This window comes from Equus asinus, chromosome 6, assembly GCF_041296235.1.
Source record: "Equus asinus isolate D_3611 breed Donkey chromosome 6, EquAss-T2T_v2, whole genome shotgun sequence".
Lineage (NCBI taxonomy): Eukaryota > Metazoa > Chordata > Mammalia > Perissodactyla > Equidae > Equus > Equus asinus.
The window spans coordinates 79974970-80002392 of NC_091795.1; the positions used below are offsets into that span (position 1 = coordinate 79974970).

Below are 27423 nucleotides of genomic sequence, written 5' to 3' on the forward strand. Positions count from 1 at the left end.
TGAGACCCCGCCCCGGGATTGCGTTGTAGGACCCGGGAAAAAGTGGGTGGGGTTTATCTGACCCCGGGACCCCTCCCTCTCGCTCCAGTCGTTTGCGCGACGAAGTTCCTCCACCCTCCATCTCCCCCAAGTCTGAAGACTGGTGGTCCTAGATGCACAAGGAGATCAATGATTGCCCCTTTATTTATCATGGAGAAATTACAGACCCATTCCCGCCCCGCTCCCCCCAGGTAGAGAGACGTGGACGCTCTTTCATTGTTGAGGGCGCGGAAAGTGGAGGCAGTGGCTGAGCGGGAAAGAAGCCAGGAAAGGGCACTCGGTGGAGACCGGAGCGAGTCGGTGAATAATGGGGGCGGATCTCTTCTCGTCTCCTAGCTTCAGGCCTCCAAACTTGCCCTGCTTTGGGGGGTTTTTTTATGTTTGAGTAACTCCTGAAATCTTTAAACAAACTATGTCTGGGCCTCTCCCTTGGGGAGCTGTGCTTGAGTCTTTCCTTAGGGGGACTGTGACCGATTCTCTCGGAATGACTGTGTCCACTCCTCTCAGAGGGACTCCGACGGGTTTCTTCAAAGAGACTGCAGTTGGCCTTTCAGAGGGACTGCGAGGGCTTCCCCCAGAGGGACAAGGATGACTCCTCTCAGAGGGACTGCGACATCTCCTCCCAGAGGGACTGCGACATCTCCTCTCAGAGGGGCTGCGACATCTCTGAGAGAGACAGTGATGGCTCCTCTCAGAGGGGCTGCGATGGCTCCTCTCAGAGGGACGGTGATGGCTCCTCTCAGAGGGGCTGCGATGGCTTCTCTCAGAGGGACGGTGCTGGCTCCTCTCAGAGGGGCTGCGATGGCTTCTCTCAGAGGGACGGTGCTGGCTCCTCTCAGAGGGGCTGCGATGGCTCCTCTCAGAGGGACGGTGATGGCTCCTCTCAGAGGGACGGTGCTGGCTCCTCTCAGAGGGACGGTGATGGCTCCTCTCAGAGGGGCGGTGCTGGCTCCTCTCAGAGGGGCTGCGATGGCTTCTCTCAGAGGGACGGTGCTGGCTCCTCTCAGAGGGGCTGCGATGGCTCCTCTCAGAGGGACGGTGATGGCTCCTCTCAGAGGGACGGTGCTGGCTCCTCTCAGAGGGACTGCGACATCTCCTCTCAGAGGGACGGTGATGGCTCCTCTCAGAGAGGCTGCGACCAGTTCTCTCAGAGGGACTGCATTGGCTCCTTTCAGAGGAATTATATGGGGTTCTTTCCTTGTAGATGCTGTGATGGTTTCGTTCCTTGTGTGTGGGTTTCTCTTTAAGGTGACCATGTGAGGTTTTCTTCATGGGAAAACCACGGAGGATTCTCCCTTGGGCCTGAACTCTGGTTCTTGTTTTGGAGTTCCTGGACTCCTGGCTAGAGATTTCATTTCTGTAGAAATTTTTCTTAGCTCTGCTGCTCTTGTCATATCGAACGGCACCCAAAGGTGGTCTGATTGAGGTGGTTTTGAAAGTGGTATTTCTTTGGGAAACTGTGGGCTTGGGCACTTGGATAGACCTGTGTCGGAAAGAGCTATCTCTTTTTGGTTGTTGAGCTGATCTGGATTGGTCTGTTTCTCCCCACAATATGCTCTCCTGCTTAGTGGCTGAGTCAGTTGGCTGTCGCTTGACAACTGGCGTCCTGTCTCTTTTGATATCTCTTGATAAACAATAGTCTCTGGCTTTTTGTTTTGGATGGTAGTTTTTCCTTGACTGCAAATAATCTGGTCTTGTCCTTTTCTCAGGCTTTTGCTCAAAAAAAGCCACCATTCTATGTGCTGTTTGGAATGCCTGGTTTAGGCCCTGAAAAAGCAGCTGAATGAATTTGGGTTTCGAGGATTTCTTAGGTTGTCTATGTAAAGAGGCAGTAGTTGTCTGAGAGGCAGTAGTTGTCTGAGATGCTCCATTCTGCTTCCTTCTTAACTGGGCTGGTAATTCCCTGAAGGGACTCTGTATTAGGGTTCTACTGTTTGTGTAGAACTTTGTGTTTTGCTTTCTAACTCTCTTGGTGATTCTTTTCATTGGATATTTTGAATCATGGGTCTTTTTGGTTCTTACTGTAGCCCATCTTTCATCCTGATCGCTTTCAGAGTCACTTACTGGTAGAGAGTGAACTCGAGTGAATTCATAATGCCCAAGATCTCTAATTTCTGTCTTTCCTGCTAGGTCAGGGCTGCCCCATTGCCTTCGCCTGATGTGGACTTGTACAGGAGTAGGAGACTGGGAAGACCCAGACTGGAAATCTCTTGTAGAAGTAGAATTCTTGGAGACTCGAGCATAGATTTTGGCTTTCCTTAGTGATGGTGATATAGGACTCCTTGGTGTGATGGATCTGTCTTTTCTATGATACTTTGGGATTTGGGGTCTTTTCCCAGTTCTCAACCTAAAGCCAAGATGCAACCTAATCTCTCCATGGCCTTCAGGAGTGCTTACAAGGTGGAGCTGTGGATAGATAAGAAGATAAGGCCCAAAAGTAGCCTGTAATTTATGACAGCAATTAAATCCTGAACATCGGCCGCACTGTAGGCAGATAGGGTATTGTAGGACCAGACCTGAAGCTAGAGGTGGAGGTACATTGGGGGGTATTTGACTCCTTAACATTTTTGCTGCTATTTTTAGCTGCAGATCTTGTAACAGCTGGAACCGTTCTGAGAAGTCAGTCTTGTCCTGGGAAAGATAACTTGGCTTGAGGGAGTGTTGGGACTCAAAAATCCTCACCTGTGAATCACTCTGTGAGTTCTCACTCTCTTCCACTGGAACAGGATCTTTCCTAGTGAAAAATATATTGAAGGTAGATTCTGACATTACTGGGGTAGGAAACTGGCCCTTTGTACATGAAACAGGCATGTGCTGAATGACTTCCTGGGATATATCACTGAGCTTTGAGTTTGTTTTCTTTATTCTCACTCTAGTCCCAGAGTATTGCTGTATTATAGAGGACATGGAGCCACGTGTCCACATCCTTAAGGCCATTCTTTTCTCATGACCTTGGCATGAAGTATGCCTCTGAATATAGTTTTTGACCACTGAAGGCCAAGAAATAGTACCTTGACCCTTCTCTAGCAGACTCTGGGAAAATTCCATCAGTTCAGCTGGAACCCCAAATAAATTCTGAATAGATTGACGGGTATCTGCAATGGGTTTTTCTGTTAAAGATGTTTGAGAACGAAGCTTCCTTTCCATAATGGTCCCCAAGACATTCCCTAGCATTAGCATATTGGAGAGATATTTTCTAGGTAGTCGCTGCCTCCAGGAGTGATTCTCCCAGACATTCCGTTGTCTGCCCAGGACAGACCAGGTAAGCCTTCTTCGAGCCCTTGATCCTGCCTGGAAGGTCCTAGATGGTGATTTCCAGCTTTGTGGTGGATGTTGGGAGAGGGCTTGGAGAAAGTTCTCTAGCTCCTCCACCTGCTTACTCTTAGTCTTCTCCTGAGATGTGACATCTACTCCTGGGATCTCAGAATGTGGGGTTTCTACAGTGTTAGCTGTCTTATCAGAGGGTTGATTACAAAAAGACAAGGGAAGTGTTGAAGATTGTATCATAGCAGGGTCTATAAAGGACTCTTCAGGCTGCAAAATATCTCTCCCAGGGTTTTTTATATCCAAGGTTCTTGATACTTCTGGCATCTCAGAATCCCAAAGGCCTCCTAAATCAGATGTTGTTTTGATAGAGCTTGAGATGAGTGAGTTAGAAGAGTTGTATAGAAACCTAGAGAAATAGTTCCTTACTTGTAACTCTTCCCCTAATGTCAACTCCTCAGATTCCCTATTCTGATACACTTGTCCTAGATTCAAATCCTCAGATTCCATGACTTGAGGAGGCCCTGCTTTTATCCCTATAGATTTCATACGCTGAAACCCTTGTTCATGGGTCAATACTGTAGGTTTCTCAAATGGAGATGTTGGCCGTGAGGTTAATTCTGCAGATTTCACTTCAGCCTTTGGCCTTGGAGTTAATTCTACAGGTTTTATCAGTTCTTGAAGATGTGGCCTTGGGAGTAAATCCAAACAATCCATTACTTCAAGCCCCAATCCTAGGGCTACTCCTGTTGGTTCTACAACCTGAGGCATTGGTCCTGGTGCTAATTCCTCAGATTTTACAATTTGAAGTGGTGGCCCTGGGATTAACATAGTCTTTACAATTTGAAACCCTGTCAACTCCATTATTTCCAAAATTTGGTGTCTTGGCTCTGTGATTTTCTTAGATTTCATATTTTGCAACCATAGCCTTGAAGTAAACTCTGAAGGTCTTACATCTTGCAGTTTTGGCATCAACTCAACATAGTCTCTCATTTGAGAGGTTGGCCCTGGTGTTAATGTTACAGACTTCACAACTTGAAGTGGTGGCCCAGGAGTCACTGTCACAGATTCAGCAACTTTTGGGGGGGCTACTGGGGTTACTCCTATTGATTGAGCAACTTGGAGCTGTGTCTTTGTAGATTCTGTGACTTGATCCAGTGGCTTTGGACTAATCCTCATAAATTCTGTAATTTGACCCAGTGGTTCTGGGGCTATCTCTGAATGTTTCATACTTTGATTCTGTGACTGTGTTAGTCCCATTGATAGCTCCCCTTGCTGCCATGTCTCAGAGGTGAGCTCTACAGATTCTGCTTGTCCTGCAACTTGATTTGTTTGCTTTGGGGGCAACTCTAAAGATTCCTCCCTTTGAAGCAATTGCTTAGAGGTCAAACCTACAAATTCTGGAATTTGATGTCCTGACCCTAATATTATCTCTGAAGATCCCACATGATGCCATGGCTTTGGAATCAATTCCATAGGTCCCTCCACTTGTAGCCCTGTCTCAGAAGTTGACTCCACAGATTCAGGAACTTGGTATCCTAGCCCTGGTGTCATCTCTGAAAATTCTGGGACATGATGTAATGACTTTGTAATCAATGCTACAGATTTTTCCCTTTGCAGTCTTTTCTCAGAGGTCACCTCCACAGAGTCTAGAGCTTGAGTATCGGGCCTTGGAGTTCTCTCTGGATATCCAGTTGCTTTACTTTTTGGCTTTGGAGTCATTCCAAGGAATTCCTCCCTTTGCAGCCTAGCCTTGGAAGTCAACCCTGTAGTTTCTGTAATGTGATACTTGGGCTCTTGGGTCATCCCTTCAGATTCCACAACTTGCTGTAGTGACCTTGTATATAATTCCCCCAAATCCTTGACTTGAGGCCATGACTGAGTGAGCAACTCCAGAGTTTCTGGGATTTGGTAGCTTTTATCTGGAGTTAACTCTAAGGATTTAGAACCTTGATCCCTTAGTACTGGAGACAGATCAATAAATTCTGGTATTTGAAGATCCAGCTCCAGAGGCATCCCTGAAGATTCCATGGCTTTACCTGTTGGCTTTGGGTTCAACCCTACAGATTTCTCTACAGTTTCTGTGCCTTGATGTGCCAACTTTTGTGCCATTTCTGAAGGTTCTGTGACTTGATAAATTGGCATTGAATTCAAATTCTCAGATTTAGGGACTTGATGCCTTTGCTTTGGGATCGTCTCTGCATATTTTACAAACTGATGCCCTGGCCTAGGGATTATCTCAGAGGAGTCAGTCATTTGATAGCTTGTTCTCGGAGTTAGCTTCTCAAATTTCACTCTTTGAAGCAGTGACCCTGGTGCTAACTCCACAGATTTTGTGTCTTGCTGTAGAGACACTGAAGACAATTTCACATGTTTTATAGTCTGCAACTTTGCTTTTGGAGTAAACTCCATCGATTTCACACCTTGTTGCTGTGATTCTGGAGACAAATTTGAAAATTTGACACTAGTCAACCTTGGTCCTGGTATGAACTTCTTAGTTGGTTCTGATGCTGACACCACTGATTTCACACCTTGCCCTCCTGAAATCACCTCTCGGCAATTCATACCTTGCTGTTGGAACCCTGGTATCAATTCTACAGATTTTACATCTTGAAAACATGGCTCTGGTACAAAGACCTCAGCTTTAACACTTTGTGAGCTGAGGCACGATGACAACCCTAAAGAATTCGCACTTCGAGGTTGTGGCAATAGGTTTGACTTCATAGATTTCATTTCTTGAGAACATGGCTCTGATACAAACATCATAGATTTCTGCCAAGGGCAAGAAATCAAATTCTTACAATTCACATCTTGAGGTTGTGGCCCTGGTTTCAACTCCAGAGATTTCACATCTTGAAAACACAGCTCTGGTGCAAACACCCCACATTTCAAGTCCTGTAGCTCAGAGCCTGAAATCAATTTCACAGAATTTGCACCACAAAGCAATGGCTCTTTCTTCATCTTAACAGACTTTACATCTTCAAGTAGTGGCTCTGGTAAAAATAACACAGATTTCACGCCATTTAACTGAGGGCCCAAAGTGAACATAGATTGTATAACTTGTTTCTGTGACCCAAGGTTGTTGTCCAAAAATTGGACTTCTGGAAACTTTGTCCCTGGAGTTAACTCAGCAGATTTTACACCTTGGAAATATGGTCCAGGGTTGAATAAGATAGATTTTGTACCTTGAGATTCTGAGCCAGGGTTCAATCCAGAGGGTTTCATGCCTTGCAACTGTGGCCCTGGATTAAACTTTATAGAATTTGTGCATTGAAGGTCTGACCCTGAATTCAACTGAGAAGAATTCATACCTTGCATCTCTGCACCACAGTTGAACTTAGTTGATGTTATACCTTCAAAATTTGTCCCTGCAGTCAATTCACATTTTACATCTTGTAAATGTTGCACAGGGTTGAACATAACAGATTTTTTACCTTGAAGTTCTGGCCCTGGGTTCAAATCAGAACATCTCATACCTTGACATTTTGTCCCTGAAGTCAATTCAAAAGATTTTGCGCCTTGCAAGGGTAGTCCAAGTTTGCACTCCATAGGATCTACACATTGTAATTTTGGCCCTGGATTCAGTTCAGAAGAATTTACACAGTGCATATGTGGCCCAGGGTTGCAGTCCAAAGGTGCTACGCCCAGAAACTTTGACCCTAGAATCAATTCAGATTTCAAACTTTGCAAATATGGTTCATAATTGAATACCATAGATGTCTCACATTGAATCTCTGTCCCTGGATTCACCTCAGAGCCCACATCTTGACATTTTGTTCCTGAAGTCAACTCAAAGGATTTTACTTGCAAGCGTGGTCCATGTTTGTATTTCATAGAATTTATACACTGTAATTTTGGCTCTGGATTCAACTCTGAAGAATTTACACTCTGTATCTGTGGCCCAGGGTTACATTCCAGAGGTGCTACACCTAGAAACTTTGACCCTGGAATCAATTCAGATTTCAGACATTGCCAGTGTGGTCTAGGGTTGAACACTATACATGTCTCATTTTGAATCTCTGTCCCTGGATTCAACTCACAAGACTTCCTTTCTTGAAGTTTTGAAACTGAAGATGATTCAGAAGAGTTAACACCTTGCAAATGTGGCCCAGGGTTACATCCAATGGAATTTACACACTGAAGTTTTGGTTCTGAAATGAATGCAGAAGAATTCACACCTTGGAAATGTGGCCCAAGGCAGAACACCTTAGATTTTATACCTTGACACTCTGGCCCAGGATTCAACTCAGAAGATTGTACACCTTGCAATTCTGGCCCAGTGTTGAATGCCATAAAATTTGTACACTCATGCAGTGGCCCTGGATTCAGCTCAGAGGATTTCCCACCTTTCAATTTAGGTTCCTGGTTGAATTCCAGAAATTCCTCATCTGGAAGCTTCATCTCCATGCTCAACTCAGATTTCATCTCTTGCAACTGTGGTCCAGTATTGAACTGCATACCTTGAAGCCTTGTTCCTAGGCACAACTCAGAAGATTTTGCACTTTGCACGTTTGCCCCAGGGTTGAATTCCATAGATTTCACACCTTGAAGGTGTGCCCCTTGTGTCAACATAGACAGTTTCCTATCTTGTAACTGTGGGGCTGAGTTGAACCCTGAAGATTTCACATCTTGTACCTTTGTACCTAGAGTCAACTCAGAAGATTTCATATCTTGCCACACTGGTGTGGTGATGGACTTCACAGATTCTCCGCTTTGAAGCTTTGTCTCTGGTGTTAACTCAGCAGATGTCACACCTTGTAACTGTAGAACAGGCTTTAATTCCACAGATTTCAAATCTTGAGGCCTCCACTTTAGTGTCAAGTCAGATTTCTCACCTTGTCTCTGTGGTTCAGGGTTGAACTCCACACATTTCACTCCTTGAAGCTTCCTCCCCTGGGTTAAATCAGAAGATTTCCCACCTTGTAACTTTGCACCATGGTTGAACCCTAAGGATTTCACATCTTGAAGCTTTGTCTCTTGAGTCAACTCAGAAGATTTTTTACTTTGTATTTGTGGTCCAGCGTTGAACACTGATTTCACTTCTCGAAGCTTTGTCCCTGGGATCACCTCAGAAGATTTTATACCTTGAAAGTGTGGTCTAGAACTGCACCCCATAGATTTTACGTCTTGAAGCTTTATACCCATGATCAGCTCAGAACACTTCATATCTTGTAACTGTGGGCCTGAGTCCAACTCTACAGATTTCACACCTGAAAACTTCCTCCCTAGGTTCAAATTGGAAGATTTCTCACCTTGTAACTTTGGACCAGATTTCACTTCTACAGATTTCACACCTTGAAGCTTTTCCCCTAAGATCACTTTAGAAGATTTCACACTCTGCAAGTGTGGTCCAGACCTGGAATTCATAGATTTTTCATCTTGAAGCTTTATACCCATGATGAAGCTAGAAGACTTCATATCTTGCAACTGTAGGCCTGACTTGAATTCCACTGGTTTCACTTTTTGAAACTTTGTCCCCAGTATCGACTCAGAAGATTTCACACCTTGCAACTGGGGACTGGGGCTCAATTCATTATGTTTTACATATTGAAGCTTTGTCTTTGAGGTCCCTTCAGAAGATTTGATACCTTGAAACAATGGCCCAGAGTTGAAATCTGTAGATTTGACACCTCGAATCTTTGTCCCTACAGTCAATTTAGAAAATGTTATACCTTGCAACGGTGAGCTGTTGTTTAACTCAGTAAATTTCATATCTTGGGACTTCATCTCAGGTGGCAACTTAGAAGATTTTAGACCTTGCACCTGTGGCTTAGAGTTGAAATCCTCAGATTTCATACCTTGAAGCTTTGTCTGAAGAGTCAACTCAGATGACATCATATTTTTCAAGTGTAGTGGGGAATTCAACTCTATACTTTTATCACATTGTAATTGTGACCCTTGGCTTAATACCCCAAATTTCACCTCAGGAAGCTGTGGTTCTTGGGTAAGCACTGGAGACTTCGCACCTTGAAGCTGTGTTCCTGGGAAAGACTGTAAGGGTTTCACTTGAAGCTGTGGTCCTGGGGTCAACTTAGGAGATTTCCCAGCATGCAAGTGAAGCCTAGATTTGGATAACAGAGATTTTATATCACAGAGCTTAGACCTCGAAGTCAGGTCACGTGATTTTATACTTCTAACCTGAAGACAAGGTTTCAAATCAAAATTTTGCGGCTGATGTTCCTGGGGTATACCTTGGAGCTTTGGCCTTGGGGTCAGTGTGGATGACTTCACATCTCTTAACTGTATCAAAGGTTTCAGTTCTGCTGGTTTGACACACTGAGATTGTAACCCAAGATTTAGCAGAGATTTTATGCCTTGAAACTCTGGTACAGGTATCCACTGAACAGATTTCATACTTCTAAGCTGTGGCTCTTGGTTTAACTCCACAGTTTTCACACCTTGAAGCTGTGGCTCTGAGGTTGACACCAACAATTTCCCTTTTTGTGGCTGTGATCCTGGGGGCAACTCAGGGGTTTTCACACTCTGCAACTGTGACCCAAGGTTGAACTCCATATATGTTGCACCTTGAATTTTTGGCCCTAGAGTCAACTCAGATGACTTCACATTTCTTAACTGTATCAAAGATTTCAACTCTGCAGATTTGACACTTTGAGATTGTGACCCAAGATTTAACCTTACAGAGTTCACATCCTGGAAGTTAGGTCCTGGTATCCACTGAACACATCTCATACTTTCAAGCTGTGGCTCTTGTTTTAACTCAACGGTTTTCACACCTTGAAGCTGTGGCTCTGAAGTTGACTCTGAGGTTTTCACTGGGTGCAACAGTGGGCCTGGGGTCAACTTGGGGGATTTTATGCTTTGCAACTGTGATTTAAGTTTGAACTCCTTAGGTATTATACCTTGAATATTTGATTCTGGAGTCAATTCAAATGATTTCATACCTTTTGAGTGTAACTCAAAGTTGAGGTCTACTAATTTCTCACCTTTAGATTTTAAGTCTGGAATTAACCCCAAAGACATCTCATCTTCTGACCTAGACCCTCTCCTCAATTGCTGTGAATTCACACATTGCTGCTCTGGTGAGATTACAGATATCTCACCATCCTGTTCTGGTCCAGGAGTTAAATTCACAAGTGCCATCCCTTGAAAATGTTGCCTTGGGGCTAAATCCACAAATTTTGCTCCTTGAAATTTTTGTCTTCTGGTTACATTTACAGATTTAGGTACCTGCTTGTTTGGCCTTGGGGTCAACTTCACAGATTCACAATCCAGAGATTGCAGCTCTGGATCTGGAGTCTTCTCTACCGATTTTAAGCTTTGAAGCTTTACACAGGGGGTAACCTCCACAAATTTCATATCTTGCATTTGTGGCTCTGAAGTCAGTTCCTCAGGTTTCACACCTTGCAGTTGAGGCCTTTGGAGCAATGACTTAGGTGCAAAAGGCACAGAATTTTCACCTTGCACCTTTGGCCCAAGTTTCAATTCCACAGCTTTCACATCTTGCACTTGTGTTCTTGGGACCAACTCCACAGTTTTGAATTCTTGAATTCTTGAATGGAGAGTCAATTCAACAGACTTAACACCTTGAAGCTTGGAATCTGGGGTGATTTTCACAGATTTGACGTCTTCTATCTGTGGCCCTGAGGTTATCTCCACAGATTTCTCATCTTCCATCTGTGGACTTGGAGTTAGCAACACAGATTTCATACCTCTTAGACATTGTCTTGGAGTTGAGGCCACAGATTTCACATCTTCTATCTCTAACTCTGAGATCAACAACTCAGATTTTAAACCTTGAACTTTTGAGCCTGGGGTCAGCTCCACCACTTTCACACCTCTCTTCTGTGGCCCAGGGGTTAACACCATAGATTTGACATCTCCTAGTTGTGGCTTTGGTGTTAACTGTATAGATTTCATACCTCCCAACTTTGGCCCTGGGGTTATCTCCACAGATTTCATATCTTCCAGCTGTAGTTCTTGGGTTAGCACCTCGGATTTTAAACCTTGAAGCTTTGAGGTCGGGGTCCGCTCCACAGGTTTTACATCTTGCAACTGTGGTCCCTGGACCAATTCAGAAAATTTTATACCTTGTAACTGTAGTCTTCTGGTCAACTCAGAATCATTAACACTTGGCACCTGTAGCCTAGAAGTCATAGTCATAGATTTTATAAATGGTGTTTGTAGCTCTGAGACTAATTTAGAAGAAATGTCCCCTTTAAGGCTTGACATTTTGTCTACTGCTACACATTTCATACCTTGAAACACTGGCTCTGGTACTAACATCTCAGGCTTAACCCCTTGTTGCTCAGGTCCTGGGGTCAACTTCCTAGATCTTCCTCCTTGCGTCTTTAGCTCTGGGGTCAACTCAAAAAATTTCACACATTGTAGTTGTGGCCCTGAGTTTAACTCTGAGGATGTCACACCTTGAGGTTGAGTTCCTGATGTCAGATCACAAAATTTTACATCTTCTAGCCATGGCCCTGGGTTAAGCCCCACCTGTTTCCTGACTTGAAGCTCTGGAGACATCTTTGCTAATTTAGAATCTTGAAGCCCTAACTCTGGAGTCATCTCCACAGAATTTAGACCATAAAACATTGATCCTGGGGTTTGTTCCCCAAATTTGACACCTTGAAGCTTTGGCCCTGAAGTCGATTCAGAAGATTTGACATCTTGCTGTGTTGGTCCTAGCTTCAGTTCCTCAGATTTCATACCTTGAAATTGTAATTCTGAGGTCAATTTCACAGATTTCACACTGTGAAACTGTGATCCGTCTATAGACAAAATAGCTTTCATATTTTCAACTGGGAGCCCTTGGCTTACCTGCAAAGATGATTCTGTTACAAACCCTACAGACTTTGTATCTTGAAGGTGTGTTCCTTGTATAAACTGCACATGTTTGAAATCTTGATGCTTTGGTTCTGGGGTCAAATCAGAAAATCTGACATCCTGCAAGCATGGTCCTGAGTTTAGTTCCACAAATGTCATACCTTGAGGTTGTGGTTCTGGAGTCAACTGTGCAGATATAATACTTTGATGCTTTGGCCCTGGAGTAAAATCTGACAATTTGATTTCTTGCATTGGGAAACCTGGGGTCAATTCATGTGGGGACTCTGAGATTAAATCTGCAGGTTTTTCTCCTTGAAGAAGTGGCCCTGGAGATAACTTGGGAAATCTGATACTTTGCAGCTGTGGCCCTAGGGTCACTTTCACACCTTGGAGCTGTGCTCCCTTAGCCAATTCCTCTGATATTATACTTTGTCGCGCTGGCTCTTGTATCAGCTTCTCACATTCTCCCACTCCAGTAGTAGTTGACTGTTGAATTAAATTAACATAGTTCACATCTTTTAATTGTGGCTCTGGGTCCAACTGCCTGGACTTTACTCCCCAGAGCTGTGGCTCTGAGGTCAACTCCTCAGTATGTGGTTTTGGTCCTGTAATAAACTGTTTAGGTCCTACCACTAATGGGGATGACTCAGAGGTTAACTTCACAGATTTCAAATTTTGCGGTAGTAGCTCTGATTTCTCACATTGCATCCTTGGTCCTAAAGTCAACTCCAGAGCTTCTTTTTCCAAATATGGTCGTACTGGCATTGCCTCCTGGATGTTTTTAGCTTGAAACAATGCCAACCCCACAGTTTCTGTGTTTTCATATTCTGACGTTAGGGGTATCTCTGACAACTCAGTAACTTGAAGATGGGGCCTTAAAGTCATTCTTGCTGATTCTATAACTTGACCTGTTGGTTTTTGTGTTAATACCACTTGGAGCAAATCTTCTGAAGGTGGCCTCACAGTTTCCATGTCTTGGTAGCCTAGCTCTGGAGTCATGTCTAAAAATTTTTGAAAATGTGGCCTAGGCATCATCCCAGAAGTTTCCATGACTTGCTGTGGGATCAGCTTCACAGATTCCTCCTCTTGTGGCCAAATCTCAGAAGCTAACTCTGCGGGTGCTGTGCCTTGATGCCTTGGTCTGGAAGTTAGACCCACAGATTTCATTACTTGTAAATATGGTTCCATGGTCAGTTTCTTTGATTCAGTGTGTAGTAACGGTGTCTCAGGAATTAACCTCCTAGATTCTTCCAGTGGTGCAGTTAAATTCACAAATTTATTATCATGCGTTAACGGCCCTAGAGTCAACTCCTCAGATTTTACACTTCTGGGCTGTGGTTTTGAGGTCAATGGCACAGATTTCACACTTTGAAATTGTGGTTCTGAGATCAACTCCTCATGGTTCACAATGTCTGAATACGGTCCTAGCTTCAGATGAACAGACTTCATATCTTGGGACTCTGGAGTCAACACCTCTGATTTCATACCTTGCCACTCTGATCCTGGTACCAATTCCAGAGGTTCTTGTATTTTGTGTTGTGACACTGGAGTTTTCCCCAAGGCTTTTACAGTTTGGTGCATTGTCTCAAGAGTACCTTGGGATGACATTGAGTTCATCTGCAGAGATTGTGAAGCTTGGCTTAATGGCCCTGGGGTATTTCCTAAAGATGGTTGTATCCACCCCATAGATTCTTTCACGTGGTGACAAGTGTCAGAGGTCAACTTTGCTTCTGCTTCTTGATATCCTGCCTCTGAGATCATCCCTAAAGATTCTGAAGCTTGATGCCATGGGGTCAATCCTTCAGGTTTTGTGCTTTGATGATTTGATTTGGGGTTCAACTCTACAGATTTTACTGCTTGAATGTGTACCCCTGGGATTGGCTCCTTATATTCTATACCTTCTGCTTGTGTCTCAGGGATTAACCTCCTACATTCTGCTATTTGGAGAGTTTTCGCATCTTTAAGCAGTACTACTGGGGCTATCTCCTCAGATCTTTTATCTTGTAAACATGGCTTTGGGGCCAACTCCACAGATTTCATATCTTCCTGTAGTAGTCTTAGGTTCAACTCCACAGTTTTTATACATGGCAACTCTGGTGGTGGGGCCAAACGAACATATTCCATACCTTGAAACCATGAACTAGGGGTCAAATCTATAGATTTCTTACTGTGCAACTGTGACGCTGGGGCTAAATCAGCAGATTTTTCACTTTGCTGTTGTGGTCCTAGGGTTAATTGGACAGATTTCACACCTTGAAGCTGAGACCCTGGGGCTGGTTGCACAGATTTCCCACTTTGCAGCCGTGGTGTGGGGGCCAACTCATTAGACTTTATACTCTGCAGTTGGAGTTCTGGGGCCAGTTCTATCGAGTTCACAGTTGGGATCAGCTGTCCACATTTTACCATTTGTGAGACTGAACCTGTGATTATATCTACAGATTTTGTACTTTGCAACTCTGGTCCCAAGGTCAGTTTCTCAGATTTTGCATTTTGCAGTCTTGGGGATAACTTCATAGAATCCGTAACTTTAAGTTGTGGCATTGGCTTCGCCCCCATATGTTTCACACCTTGAAGCAGTGATGTAGTAGTCATTACTGCAGATTCTTTGACTCGATGCAGTGGCTTTTGGCTCATTCCCATATATTCTGTGCCTTGACCCAGTGATTGTGGGATTGTCCCTAAAGATTCCATCATTTGATGATTTGACTGTGTGGACTCTGTAGATTTCTTCATTTGTAGCCATGTGTCAGAGGTCAATCCCATAGTTTCTATAACTTGATGGCTTTGCCTTGGGCTCATCTCTGAATATTCCAGGGTTTGATGCCATGAGGTCAACCTTGAAGATTCCATGACTTGATGAGGTGGCCCTGGGGTTAATGCCATAGATTCTGTGCCTTGATGATGTGGTTGTGGAGTCATCCCTACAGAGCCTAGCATTTGAATCCATGACCCAGGAGTTGACAACTCCAGAGATTCTTTGACTTGAGATATTGGCCTTGGGGTCAAATCTTGAGTTTCTACAACATGTGACTGTGGTGCTGTGGTCATTCCCATGGGTAACTCCACTGATATTGGGATTACCTTTAGAGAATGTATGGATTTATGTGATGGCATTGGAATCGTCCCTACTGATTCCATGACTTTAGATGATGTCTTTGGCAGTAAGCCCACAGATTCTACAACTCCAAGTGGACCAGTAGTAGTTGGAAAGCTAGAAGAAGTCAAACCATCTGGTTGAGTTGCCCTTGGGGTTAAATTTGCAATTTGAGACTGTGCATTTTGGATCAAACCCCCAGATTCTATAACATGTGCTGGTGGAATTATTCCCATGCAATCCATGGTTTGTAATAGTGCCACTGGAGTTACTTTCATGTAATCCATGACTTGATGCAATGGCCTGGAGATAATTTCCAATGATTTTGTGTTTTGGCTTATTGGCCCTGGAGTACTCTTCAGTGGATCTATGATTTGACTTTGTGGCCTTGAGGTTGTGCCCGCTGATTGCATAACTTTGTGCTGTGGCCCTGGTGTTATAGTTTCCATGACTGCACATTGTGGCCTTGGACTCATCTTTTCTCGTTGTATGACTTGATGGCCCAACAATGTCTTCAGTTTCGCTGACTCCATGACTTGAGATTGTGGCCTTGGGGTCATTCCCACTGACTCTGTGATGTGTGGATGTGATTTTTTAATCATCCCCATAGAATCCATGACTTGAAGTAATCCCACAGGAGTTACCTTCACATTATCTGTGACTTGATTCGGTGATCTTGAGGTCATCTTCTTTGATTTCATAATTTGATGCTGAGGTCTTGGGGTTACCTCCACTGATTCAATAACTTGATTTGGTGGTTTGGGGCTTACAATCACTGTTTCCATGGCTTCCATTGGTTTCACAACTTCATTTGGTGGCCATGGGAACAAACCTATAGATTCTATCACTTCTGTATGTGATTCTGGGATCATCCCCATTGAATCCATGACTTGAAGTAATGCCAATGGAGTTATTTTTATGCTATCTGTGACTTGATATGGTACCCTTGGGGTTAATTCCACATTAGTCACTTGGGTCTTATGCTGCTGTACCCTTTTTTCTGGAAGACCTATGACCCTCTGCTCTATACTAAGCTCTAGCACATGTTTTGGGTCCTTTTGCAGTAAAGTGGTTTCCTTTTGAATTTTGTCAACTCCTAAACTTTTGGGAGGTGGAGTGCCCATTGGTGTAACTGAGGGCCTGGATCCAAGGATTTGGGGGCCATCCCCAGGTTGTGACTGCTTACCTGGGTTAACTGACTGTGAAATTTTTGTTTCTGTTCTATTTAATCCAGATTCCACTCCAGTGTCCACATGAAGCTGAAATGATGGAAGGCCTGGGGATTTATTGTTGATATTTTGCTCAGTGCGTTGATGAATGGGCATAGATAACTGGATTTGGGGTTTCTCTGGTTCAGGGACTCTTCCTTGTACCTCAATTAAATAATTCAGCATTGCCCATGATTCCCTCACAGGTGGAGGAACTGTTTGTTCCTGCAAAGTACAAACCTTCCAAGCCATATGTCCCTCTAACTCCAACCTAGCCAAAGGAGAGAGCTGGATTGGAGCCCATTCTGGGAACTGCGGTCTCTCCTTGAAAATAGAATTTGGCCCATGATCTGATGTCAAATGACTCTTGCTCCTTCTCTCATCTTTTGTTTTCTCTTGTTGTTTGCAGAGATCTGGGGATTCAAAAACAGAGTTGATAAAAGAGCTTTGAGGTCTTAAGAGTGAAAGAGTTGCCAAATTCTGAGATAGTTTTGACTTCTCAAGCTCTGAGAGTTGAAAAGGAGGCAGGGATGTGCCTAGGTTCCTGAACACAGAAGGTTGCTTTTGGGGGAAAATAGGTAAACTATGTCTCCGGAATTGCCAGGTTCTTTCAGAAAAAACAGAACGGTGAGACAGCCTGGAGTTGTTGCATGATGATCCAGAAGAGATGCTGTGGTCAGTAGAATGTTTTGCCTTCTTACAGTCACAACAGGGTAGAGCAGGCTCCTGAGCCACAAAAATGGAGGAGAAGGAAGAAGTAATCATATCCTGTGATTCAGGCAAACACAGTTCCATAAGACTTGATCTAAGAAATAAAGAGAAAAATTTCCATTTTCTTTGAAGCAGGAAAAGGTAGGAAAAGGGAAAGATAATGGCCAATTCAAGTGCAAAATATTTTGACCTGGGAAAACAACAACAACAACAAAAAAGGTTGCTTCTCCCAACATCAATTACTTATGGAAAGAATTTCCTCCGCCTGCACAAAGGGAGGCTTCTGTCCCCCCATTCCAATCAGAAATGATCCATAGACCAGTGGTTCTTAAACTTCCTCTGAAGCCAGAACTTTTCCCCACTGTCAAAACTAACTAGCTAAGTGATTGACTAACTAACTCTCTTCTCCCTCTCCCTCCCTCCTTTAATCTCTCCCTTCTTCCGTTCCTTCTTCAATTCCCTCCTTCCTCCCTCATTAGAGCTCCACAACCTTCAATCCCCACCTAGAAACTACATCCCCTGACCTTGCACTTTCCAGGTATTGGAAGATGTGTTGAAAACTCCTGTCCATTGACCAGAGTATGTATTCCTGGGCCCATCTCACAGGGAGTCCTGAAAAGCTGGAGACAACAGAGTATGTCAGTGTAATTGAAGTGATATTGAAGTACTGGTAAGAAATCAATAAGAGGAGAGACTTAACTTAGAAAGGAGACAGTGAGGGAAGTAAAACAGAGTCCCAGGCGTCTTACTCCTAACTTTTACAGAGTTTATCAATAGGATAGGCTGAAGAGAGAAAGAATAGACACAGTGAAGATCAATTTGACTTACCATGTCAGGTTAGAATCAGTGCAATCCATCCTGAGATTTTCTTCCCACTGAGGAGCTGGGTGTAGGGGTGAAGAATCTATTAGCATCATGACTATTGACATCACCTAGTCCAACCCCCTTATTTTACAATAAGGAAACAAAAGTGAAGTCATGCCTAGATCATAAATCTAATTAGTGGTACAGCTCAGACTTAACCTAGGTCTCAAGGTTTTGTTTTGTTTTGTCTTTTAACTAACTATGCTGCCTTCACCATGTAGTAGATGTAAGCCATTGGGAAGAGCAGGAATAATCATGGTAGTAGGGAGTTGGAGTAGGGGAAACAGAGGTCACAATACATATCTTTTCCTCCAAAGCAGTCTATCCAGTGTCTATGGTAGGGGAAAAAAGTACTGAAACTTCCCACGTCAAACTCTTGGTGGTTACCCCTTCTTCATTCTCCAATCTCACCAAGTTTCCCTCCTGATACTTTGAACTTTGTACAAAAGGAGATTAGGAAAGGAAGCATGGGGAAAGGAAGCATAGAAAGAATGATGGAGCTGTTGACATCTCTTTGGAAGTGGAGATGCTAGAATGAATAGGCACATTTCTTGCATTTACATAATCTTTTTCAACCTCCCTCCTTCCACCTGCTATTAAAGTCTAGAGTCTTAAAGCAGACCTACAGTTGATCTGTCATTAGCATAGAGCTGAAGAATAAAAAATAGGGTCTTTCTGACCTGTAAATTTCTGGATCTTTTTCAATTTATGCTGCTTTGAAGTCTAGAGAGGCACAAAAAGAAAAAATAAAATCAGGTAATGTTCTAGGTTAGAGTTTATTGACAGTTCGTTTCATCTTATAAACACCAGTATTAATACTGTTGGCATCCATAACCACAGCAACAATTACCTCATTCATTTATTCATGAATCATTTATTGAGTACTTACTAAGTTCTAGGTATTGCATAGGGTGGTGAGACCACAAAGATGAATACGATCCCTGTAGTCTAAAAACTTACACTAGTAGGAAAACAGATGTCTAAATAGGTAAGTTACACTACCATGTGGTAAGTGCTGTAACAGAAATATATGTGTTAGGGAATACAGAGGACGGTGATCAACTGCCTGGGAGAGAAGGAAAGAATTACTCAAGAAGTGGCCATTTGTACTGGAGTTTGAAGAATCAGCAGAAAGTTTTTAGGTGAAGAAAGAGCATTCCAGGCAAGTGGGAACATCACCGAGATTAGAAAGTTATGATTGTCAGGTGTACTTTTGCCAAGTAGTGAAAGATAAAGCTGAAAAGGTAGGTGGAAGCCAGATTATGCCAAATTGTGGAATTTTTATTTTGTCCTATAGGTCAGAATTTCCCAACTAGTAGTTAGTATAAACTCCTGGGTTTTTTGCAAAGGTGTTCCAGGTCATTTTAAAGGCAAAAATTACATTTGTTACAATTTCAATAAAACTATTTTTTATTTCTTCCCTTTAAATCAGGACATCAGTTTCTAAGAGTGTTTTACAAAAGCCTACATACACAATTACCAGGTATTCAGGAATGTGCTCATGATTCACTCACTCAGTTGAATAGCCCTAGCTGCAGCGGAAGTTTTAACTTTTAGACAGTTTTAAAGATTGGCAACTGTTGCCAATCTTCTTTTTTTTTTCCTGCTTTTTCTCCCCAAATCCCCCCAGTACGTAGTTGCATATTTTTTAGTTGTGGGTCCTTCTGGTTGTGCTATGTGGGATGCCGCCTCAGCATGGCCTGACAAGCGGTGCCATGTCCATGCCCAGTATCCAAACCAGCGAAACCCCGGCCACCGAAGCAGAGCGTGCAAACTTAACCACTCGGCCACGGGGCCAGCCCCTAGACAGTTTTAAATTGATTTTATGCTTAGTCATGTATTATTTAATTTATGTCCATCATGTGCCATTGATTAAAAACAAGCAAGGAAAAACTGATGTTGAAATATAGGTTTATATATTTACAAATGATCTTTCCATATTTTTATCTCAAAATGATCTCTACATATCACAGACCTAAATAATACCCCACTAAAAAACATTTGAAAATGCTGAATAAAATACAATCAACATTTTTTTAAAGCAGAACTTAGCTCCTCACAAGAGAATAAGAGAAATCTCCTGGCCAAAAACAAAGAGAAAACTGAAAAACAAAGAGCGGAAAGTCAGCTGATACTTCAATGTCCTAAGTCATTTGCAGTGTCAGTCACTAAGGGACTTGGGATAATAGCTAGGTAGGAACAAAAGGCAAGGCCTGTATGAAGTGTGTATTTGGAATTGAGACCCCAGGGAAAAAAGCCAGAATTCTCAAATTACCACACATTCAGTAAAAAGGTGGCTAAAAAAAAAAATCTGCCCACCAGACAAGGAAGCTTGAGAGCTCTGGGTGGGGGAAAAAAGCCTTCTCTGAGAATTTTAACCAAGAGTCTATTCTCATACTAATTTGGAATACTAATTTATACTCACTGTGTAGCCAGGAACCCTCAAACTGAAAATAAAAGGGGTCCTGGGCTGATAATGCCCCTAAGGCAAAAGGCAAGCTTAGTCCAACAATATTTAAACAGGATCATGAACAACATCACAAACATGTTATATTTATTCTAGGAATTCGTGATTGGTTTAGTATTTTAAAAATTCATTGTAATTCAGCAGATTAATAGAATAAACAAGAAAAACCATGAGCATCTCAATAGAGGCAGAGAAAGCACTTGATAAAATTCAACATCCATTCATGCTATTCATGCTAAAATTCTTAGCAAACTAGAAATAGAAGGAAATCTACTTAATCTGATAAAGAATATTTACAAAAACTATGTAGCAAACATTCCACGTAACTGGTGAGTTAATGAAAACTTTCCTCTCCATAAAAAAAAAAAAAAAGATAAAGATCTCCATTATCACCACTTCTATTGAGCATTGTACTGGAAGTCCTAGTCAATAAAAGGCATAAGGATTGGAAAGGAAGAAATAACATTTGCAGACAATATGATTGTGTAAAATATCACAATATGCTTTTGGAAAAGCGTCTAGAGATAAATTTTTAGGATTGATAAGCAAATTTAGCAAAGTCTCTAGGTAAAAGGTAAATATAGAAATATCTATTTTATTTCCAAGTATCACTATCATTTAGAAAATGACATTTAAAATACGATACCAAACTAGACCATATGTGCCTCCTGATGATCATCATCACCTATGAAATAATCTTTCCCCCCAAAAAACAAACTTAATTCTGTTATGTCGTACATCCAACTTCCCCATTTACAGGAAATACAAAGACAATGGAACATGTTAAATGTCAACCTGGGCATTTAATCAGCAAAGTCCTGCCTGCCAAACTCCAGACAACAAATGATCCATTTCTTCAATACATAAATGGAAAGGATATAAGAAAGAAATGGAGGTGGGGAATCTGCAAATTAAAAGGGACTTAAGAAACACAACACATAATCTCAGTGTGTGGACCTTATTTAGATCTTGAGTCAAACAAACAGACTGTAAATAATAATTCCTATCATTTATGAGACAGTTGGAATTTGAAATGTTGATGTATATTTGATAGTATTAAAGAATCATTGTTAAATTTTTAAGTGTAATAATGATATTGCACTTAAGTACTTTCTTTGTAAAGAGTCTTTATCTTTTAGAGATATATATATATTTATTTATGACTGTAATTATATTATCTGAGATTTGCTTCACAATAATCTGGTAAGTGAGTTGAAGCTAGGTGATGGATTCATGAAGATTCATTATATGCTTCTATGTGCTTTTGATTTGTTTGAAAATTTCTCTAATAAAAAAGAAAAAATCATTTTTAATAGCTTCAAGAGACCCTCTTTATTGTAAACTAAATATTATTGAAAAAATTAAAAAGGCCTAAATAAAAGGAGAAACAAATATATTCATAGATCAGAAGACTCATTATTTTTAGGATGTCAATTATCCTCAATCTGAACTGCAAATTCAATGAAATTATAATTAAAATCCTACATGTGTTTGTGTGAGAATTAACAGCATGGTTCAAGAATTTATATGGAAATGACAAGAACCTAGAATAGCTAAGACACTTTAGAAGATCAAAGTTGGAAAATTTTTGCGACCAAATTTCAAGACTTAGTACAAAGCTACATTAATAAAGACAGTGAATATAGGTGCAAAGATAGACAAATAGACCAATGTAATAGAATAGGGAGTCCTGAAATAGATGCACACATATAATTATGACAGCATCACCAGGGCAATTCAATGAGTTATGACAGCATCACCAGGGCAATTCAATGAGTTATGACAGCATCACCAGGGCAATTCAATGAAAAAATGATGTTCTTTTCAATAAATGGTGCTAGAAGAAAGGCCTAGGGTTAGGGTGAGGTAGTGAGGCAGAGTCATGCAAGTGTGAGGTCAGATTTAAAATTTTAATATTTGGTCATTATAGATTTTCCACATTTATTTTGATTTTTTAATAGTAGCATGTTAAATATTATCTTGATTACTAAGTTTTTTGGTGTCCCTTAAATTTTGTGCCCAAAATGACTGCCTCACTCATCTCACCCTAGTTTTTGCCCTACTAGAGGAATTGGATATCTATATGGAAAAAAAAGAGAGAGAGAGAACTCTGATCCTTACCTCACTCCATACACAAAAAGTAATCAGAGGTGGATTATACATCTAAATGTGAAAGAAAAAAGTCTTCCAGAAGAAACATAGAAGAGTATCATCACAGCCTGGGAGTAGGTAAAGATTTCTTACATTGGAAACATTAAAAAAAAGCACTAACCATAAAAGCAAAAATTGATAAATTGTATTTCATTAAAATTAAGAACTTCTGTTCGTTAACACACCATTGTGAGTAAAAAGGTAAGCCACAGAACGGGAGCATTTATTTTTAATACTTTTATCTAGCAAAAGACTCATATCCATAATATTTAAAGAATTCCTACAAATCCATAAGTAAAAGGCTGACACCCCAATCATTAAAAATCGGCAAAAGAACTGAGCAGGCAGTTCACAAAAGAGAATTTCCAAATGGTCAGTAAACACAAGTTTCTCAATATCATTAATCATCAGGGAAATAAATGCACATTAACACTGTAATGCAATACCAAATATACTCACCAGAGTGACTAAAATGAGAAAGGTGGACAATGCCAAGTGTGGTCAAGAATATGGAGAAACTAGAACTCTCATACTCTACTTGTGGAAGTGTAAATTGGTATAATTACTTTAGAAAACTGGCATCATCTACTAAAATTAAACATACATACCATATGGCCAAGCAGTTCCTCTCCTATTGGAAATTGGATTCCACATCAACAATATGTCATGTGCAATTAACATCCTGAAACCTTCTTTATCATACAATATAGGTATATTTTAATTATAAAAAATAATCAACTGACTTTTAAAATGCAGTATGCAAGAGGTCCAGACACTGGGTCATGAAAGCAAATTTTTTGTCTATTTATGCCACAACACGTAGTTAAATTTTATTCTACATTTCAGTATACATTGGGTCCCCAAACCAACAAGCATGATATAATGTCACTTTAAAATTTGTTTTCAACAACGTGTGTCAATCTCAAAAATATTATGCTCATCAAAAGAAGCCAGACACAAAAGAATATATACTGTATAATTCTATTTTTACAAGGTTCAAGAATAGGCCAAACTAATCCATGATGGTAGAAATCAGAATAGAGTTTGCCTTTGAGTGGGAGGACAGACTAGAAAGGGACAGGAGGGAACTTTCCTGGATTATGGCAGTGTCTTAGATAATGGGTGTATAAATTTACCAAAACTGTGCACTGTGCATCAAACTGTGCACTTAATATCTGTGCATCTTAGGGGCCGGCCCAGTGGCACAGCGGTTAAGTGCGCACCTTCTGCTTTGGCGGCCCGGGGTTCGCCGGTTTGGATCCCGGGGGCAGACATGGCACCACTTGGCATGCCATGCTGTGGTAAGTGTCCCATGTATAAAGTGGAGGACGATGGGCACGGATGTTAGCTCAGGACCAGTCTTCCTTGGAAAAAAGAGGAGGATTGGCAGCAGTTAGCTCAGGGCTGATCTTCCTCAAAAAAAAAAAAAAAAATCTGTGCATTTTATTGTATATAATTGTACCTCAATAAGAAGTATATTTGTTGGCAAAAAAAAGTTTTTCTTACATAAATATGTAGTAGGAAATTTTATTAATTATTTTATGTAGAAGAGTGATTTGAGTAATTTATGCTATACTTTGTTTTTATTACTGTCTCCTTCTGAGAAAAAAACTAATGTTTCCCCTCACCAAAGAAAGTAGCCAGGCCTTTGTTCTTACAGTCTTGGTTCTCCTAATCCACAGCAGGGAGTTTCAGTGCTGAAAAAATTGGCAGGAATCTAAGAGACAACCCTCACGTAAAGACTAGACCTGTGGAGGATTTTGACCCGAATTGTCCCTGAGGTTTAGTGTTTAGTGCCTCCACGGGTGAGAGAAGGAAGCTGGCTCCCTGGAACTGGGAAACAACAGCGAAAGCTGCAGGTTCACCAGGTAGTGAGGCCCAGAGCCCCATCGAATGTAGCCCTCCTGGTGTTAAGAGCTGAGATGTAGTTGACTGGAAGCCTTAGCAAAGGTCTCTGTGACCAAGCTTGGCACACAGGAGTTGAGGCACGGTTTTTGCCTTCAGATGGCAAAGAAGAAATGCAATAGCTATTCCCATGGCTTAAGGACCTGGCCTTCTGCTATTCTGGATAAACTGCACAAAATCCAGAGTTTTTACACAACACAAAGATTGAGGAGGAAGAACATACTGGACTTTTTGCCAACCTCGGTGATAGGAGGCTTAAGCGAGACTACATTTGATGTAGACAAAGAAATATATTTGCCGTTTCTTACCCCTAACTGTTGTGGAACAATTCATACCCGTTACAGTTAATTTCAGGTCAAATATCATGCATCACTTGTTACATGGGAAAAAGTGGACATCTGTTGCTTACTCTTAAAGATGATATTAAAATGAACTTTGCCATTTTAAAAAACATGCTATTGTAAAATGAAATATTATTTACTTAACGTCACTTATATATTGTGAAAAAAAGGACAAAATGATTTTTAAATTCCTAAGGGAGTTGACAAATTTTGACAGTGAAAGAAGTTTGAGAGTCAAAAAGGTTAGGGAATGCTGCTACCAGCAGTGGGATGCTGAGAGATTTTATTCGTTTAGTTGCTTTTAGCCGAGCGACACAGTCAGCTCTGGGAGGTTTTGTGTTTGTGGGTTTTTTTGCAGAGCCAGAGTCTATGCTCTAGGCTGGAAAAAGTTTGTAGGAGACCAGTTAGGAGACTAAATAGTTCAAGAGATAAAGTCCTAGTTAAGACAATGACACTGATTCTGGATTGCTGCGTTTGAGAGATGATTCTGAGAAAAAAATTGAAGGACTTTGTGGCCAAACATATCAATAGCCGTATCTATTTCCAAGATCTAGAGCCTAGGCTCGTGCCGTCCAATAAAATTTTCTATGATGAGGGCTCTATATCGGCTCTGTCCAATACGCTATGGCCTCTAGCCTTGTGTGAGCACTCAAAATGTAGGTAGTGCAATTAGGGAACTGAATTTTAAATTTTATTTAATTTTGATTCATTTAAATTTAAATGGCTGCTTGTGGCCAGTGGATACCAGATTGGCCTGCACAGATCTAGACCATTAATTTGAGCTGCTTGATGAATCTCCACATACATTTTGTAAGCACTTCAAATGTAATAGTTCACTTTCTGCCTCCTACAACACTCACAGCTTCTCCGGTCTGATGTTTCCTATGTTGTTTAAAATGCCATCATCTTGTCAGTCATTCAAGGTTAAAATTGAGAAGTCATTCATTTCACAAGCACATGGAGCACTTATGACATGCCAGGCAGTACACTAGACACAAGGATGAGTATAGTCCTCATAGGAAAACAATGATAATTTTTATAATTAACTCTTCGTGTTTGAGATTCAATCAGGAAAAAAAAGTCAGCCCCTTCCCTCTCTTTCTGCCTCACTTTCCACATCCAAACTTTCACCACAGTACCCTCCTCCTCTTTCACATCCCCGAGGGCAGGGATTTTTTGTCTCTTCCATTTACTGCTGTATCCATAGCGGTGTGAGGAGTGCCTTGCACATGGTGGGGGTGGGTGATAAACATTTGGGGGAATGAATCCATGTCTTCTTTCTCCACCTTACTGCTCTGATTCATTTCCTTTTCCCGCCTTCCCACTAAATCATTAATATAGCCTCCTATTGGCTTAGCTACACGAGAGAACTACCATATACACTTGCTGGAGTCGTTTAAAGCCTCACTTTCAAAGTGTGGTCCTTAGTCCAACAGCAGTAGCATCACATGGGAGCTTGTTAGAGATGCAGAATCTCAATCCCTACCCCACACCTACTGAATCAGAATCTGCTTTGTAACAAGAATCACCAGGTGATTCATATGCACGTTAAAGTTTGAGAAGCACTGCACTAAAGCACAGATCTAAGCACATTTTTATCTGGCTTGAAAATCTTTGATGTCTTTCAATTCCATACAGAATAATATTTATATAAAGTTTTCAGCCTAGCATTCAAAGCCCTTGACGGTATGACCTCTATCAATTTTCCAACCTTTTCTCTCACTGAGTTCTCTACACTTCTACACTCCATCCAGATAGGTGCCTTCACCTCTCCTCAAACACATCCAACACTCTTCTGCTTCCCATGCTTTTTCCCAATCTATTCCTTCTGTCTGCGAAGTCTTCCACTACTCTCTTCCACCCACTCTATCCACCTTCAAAATCCTACCCGTCCTCTGAAGCACTGCTCAAACCTGAGCTCTCCCAGAAGGCATTTTATAGATCCCCCTAGTTCCAAATACTCTCTTTACCTCCCATCTCTTCAGCAATGTTTATACCTCTGTTAACTCTTATCACTTTCTCTTTCCTTGAGTTATATAAATATGTGTCTGACTGTCTCCCCCACTTCACCTCGAGCTCTTGGAAGGTGGGGATGGTGTTTTATTCTTCCTCAATGTCTAGTATGCTTCCATATATAATAGTTGCTCAAGGTTTGTTGAAATGAATTGAAGGGAAAAAGATTGCGAGTGACTTATAGGAACATATCCATAGGCACTATGTTAACTCCCCTCTTCCCCCACATCCAGCTCCTCCCATGGCCCAAAATGTAGGAGTTTCTATGGCTGCAGGGGCAGGGAGCAGTGAGTTTCAAGGGAGTGTTACATCACATACCTCCGAGTCTGGATTGGCTGCCACCTGCTCCCTGCTCTGTTTCCTGGAAAACAGTACCCAAAGCCCCCAAACAAGGAAACCAAATAATAGTAGAAAACTGACATATGGTGTCAGTGGGATTGCCAGCCCCCAAATCAGCGCCATTACTCAACCCCATGCCCCTTTCAGCCAAACAGTCTTCTCCCTTAAGGCTGTGTCTCCATATGACATCACAATGGGTATTCCAAGGTGAACCTGACAGGATTCAGCCAATGTGCATGT

General features: G+C 41.7%; 1 protein-coding gene across 1 annotated transcript; it reads right to left on the reverse strand.

The window, feature by feature from the left end:
• Positions 1–54: 54 nt before the first annotated feature.
• SPATA31H1 (SPATA31 subfamily H member 1) lies at positions 55–27423 on the reverse strand. The gene is given in 6 exon segments (XM_070512380.1): positions 55–585; positions 588–17197; positions 17628–17723; positions 17932–17986; positions 18612–18690; positions 27163–27423. Coding segments are annotated over 6 exon segments (17382 nt in total). The 5' UTR covers positions 27307–27423; the 3' UTR covers positions 55–187.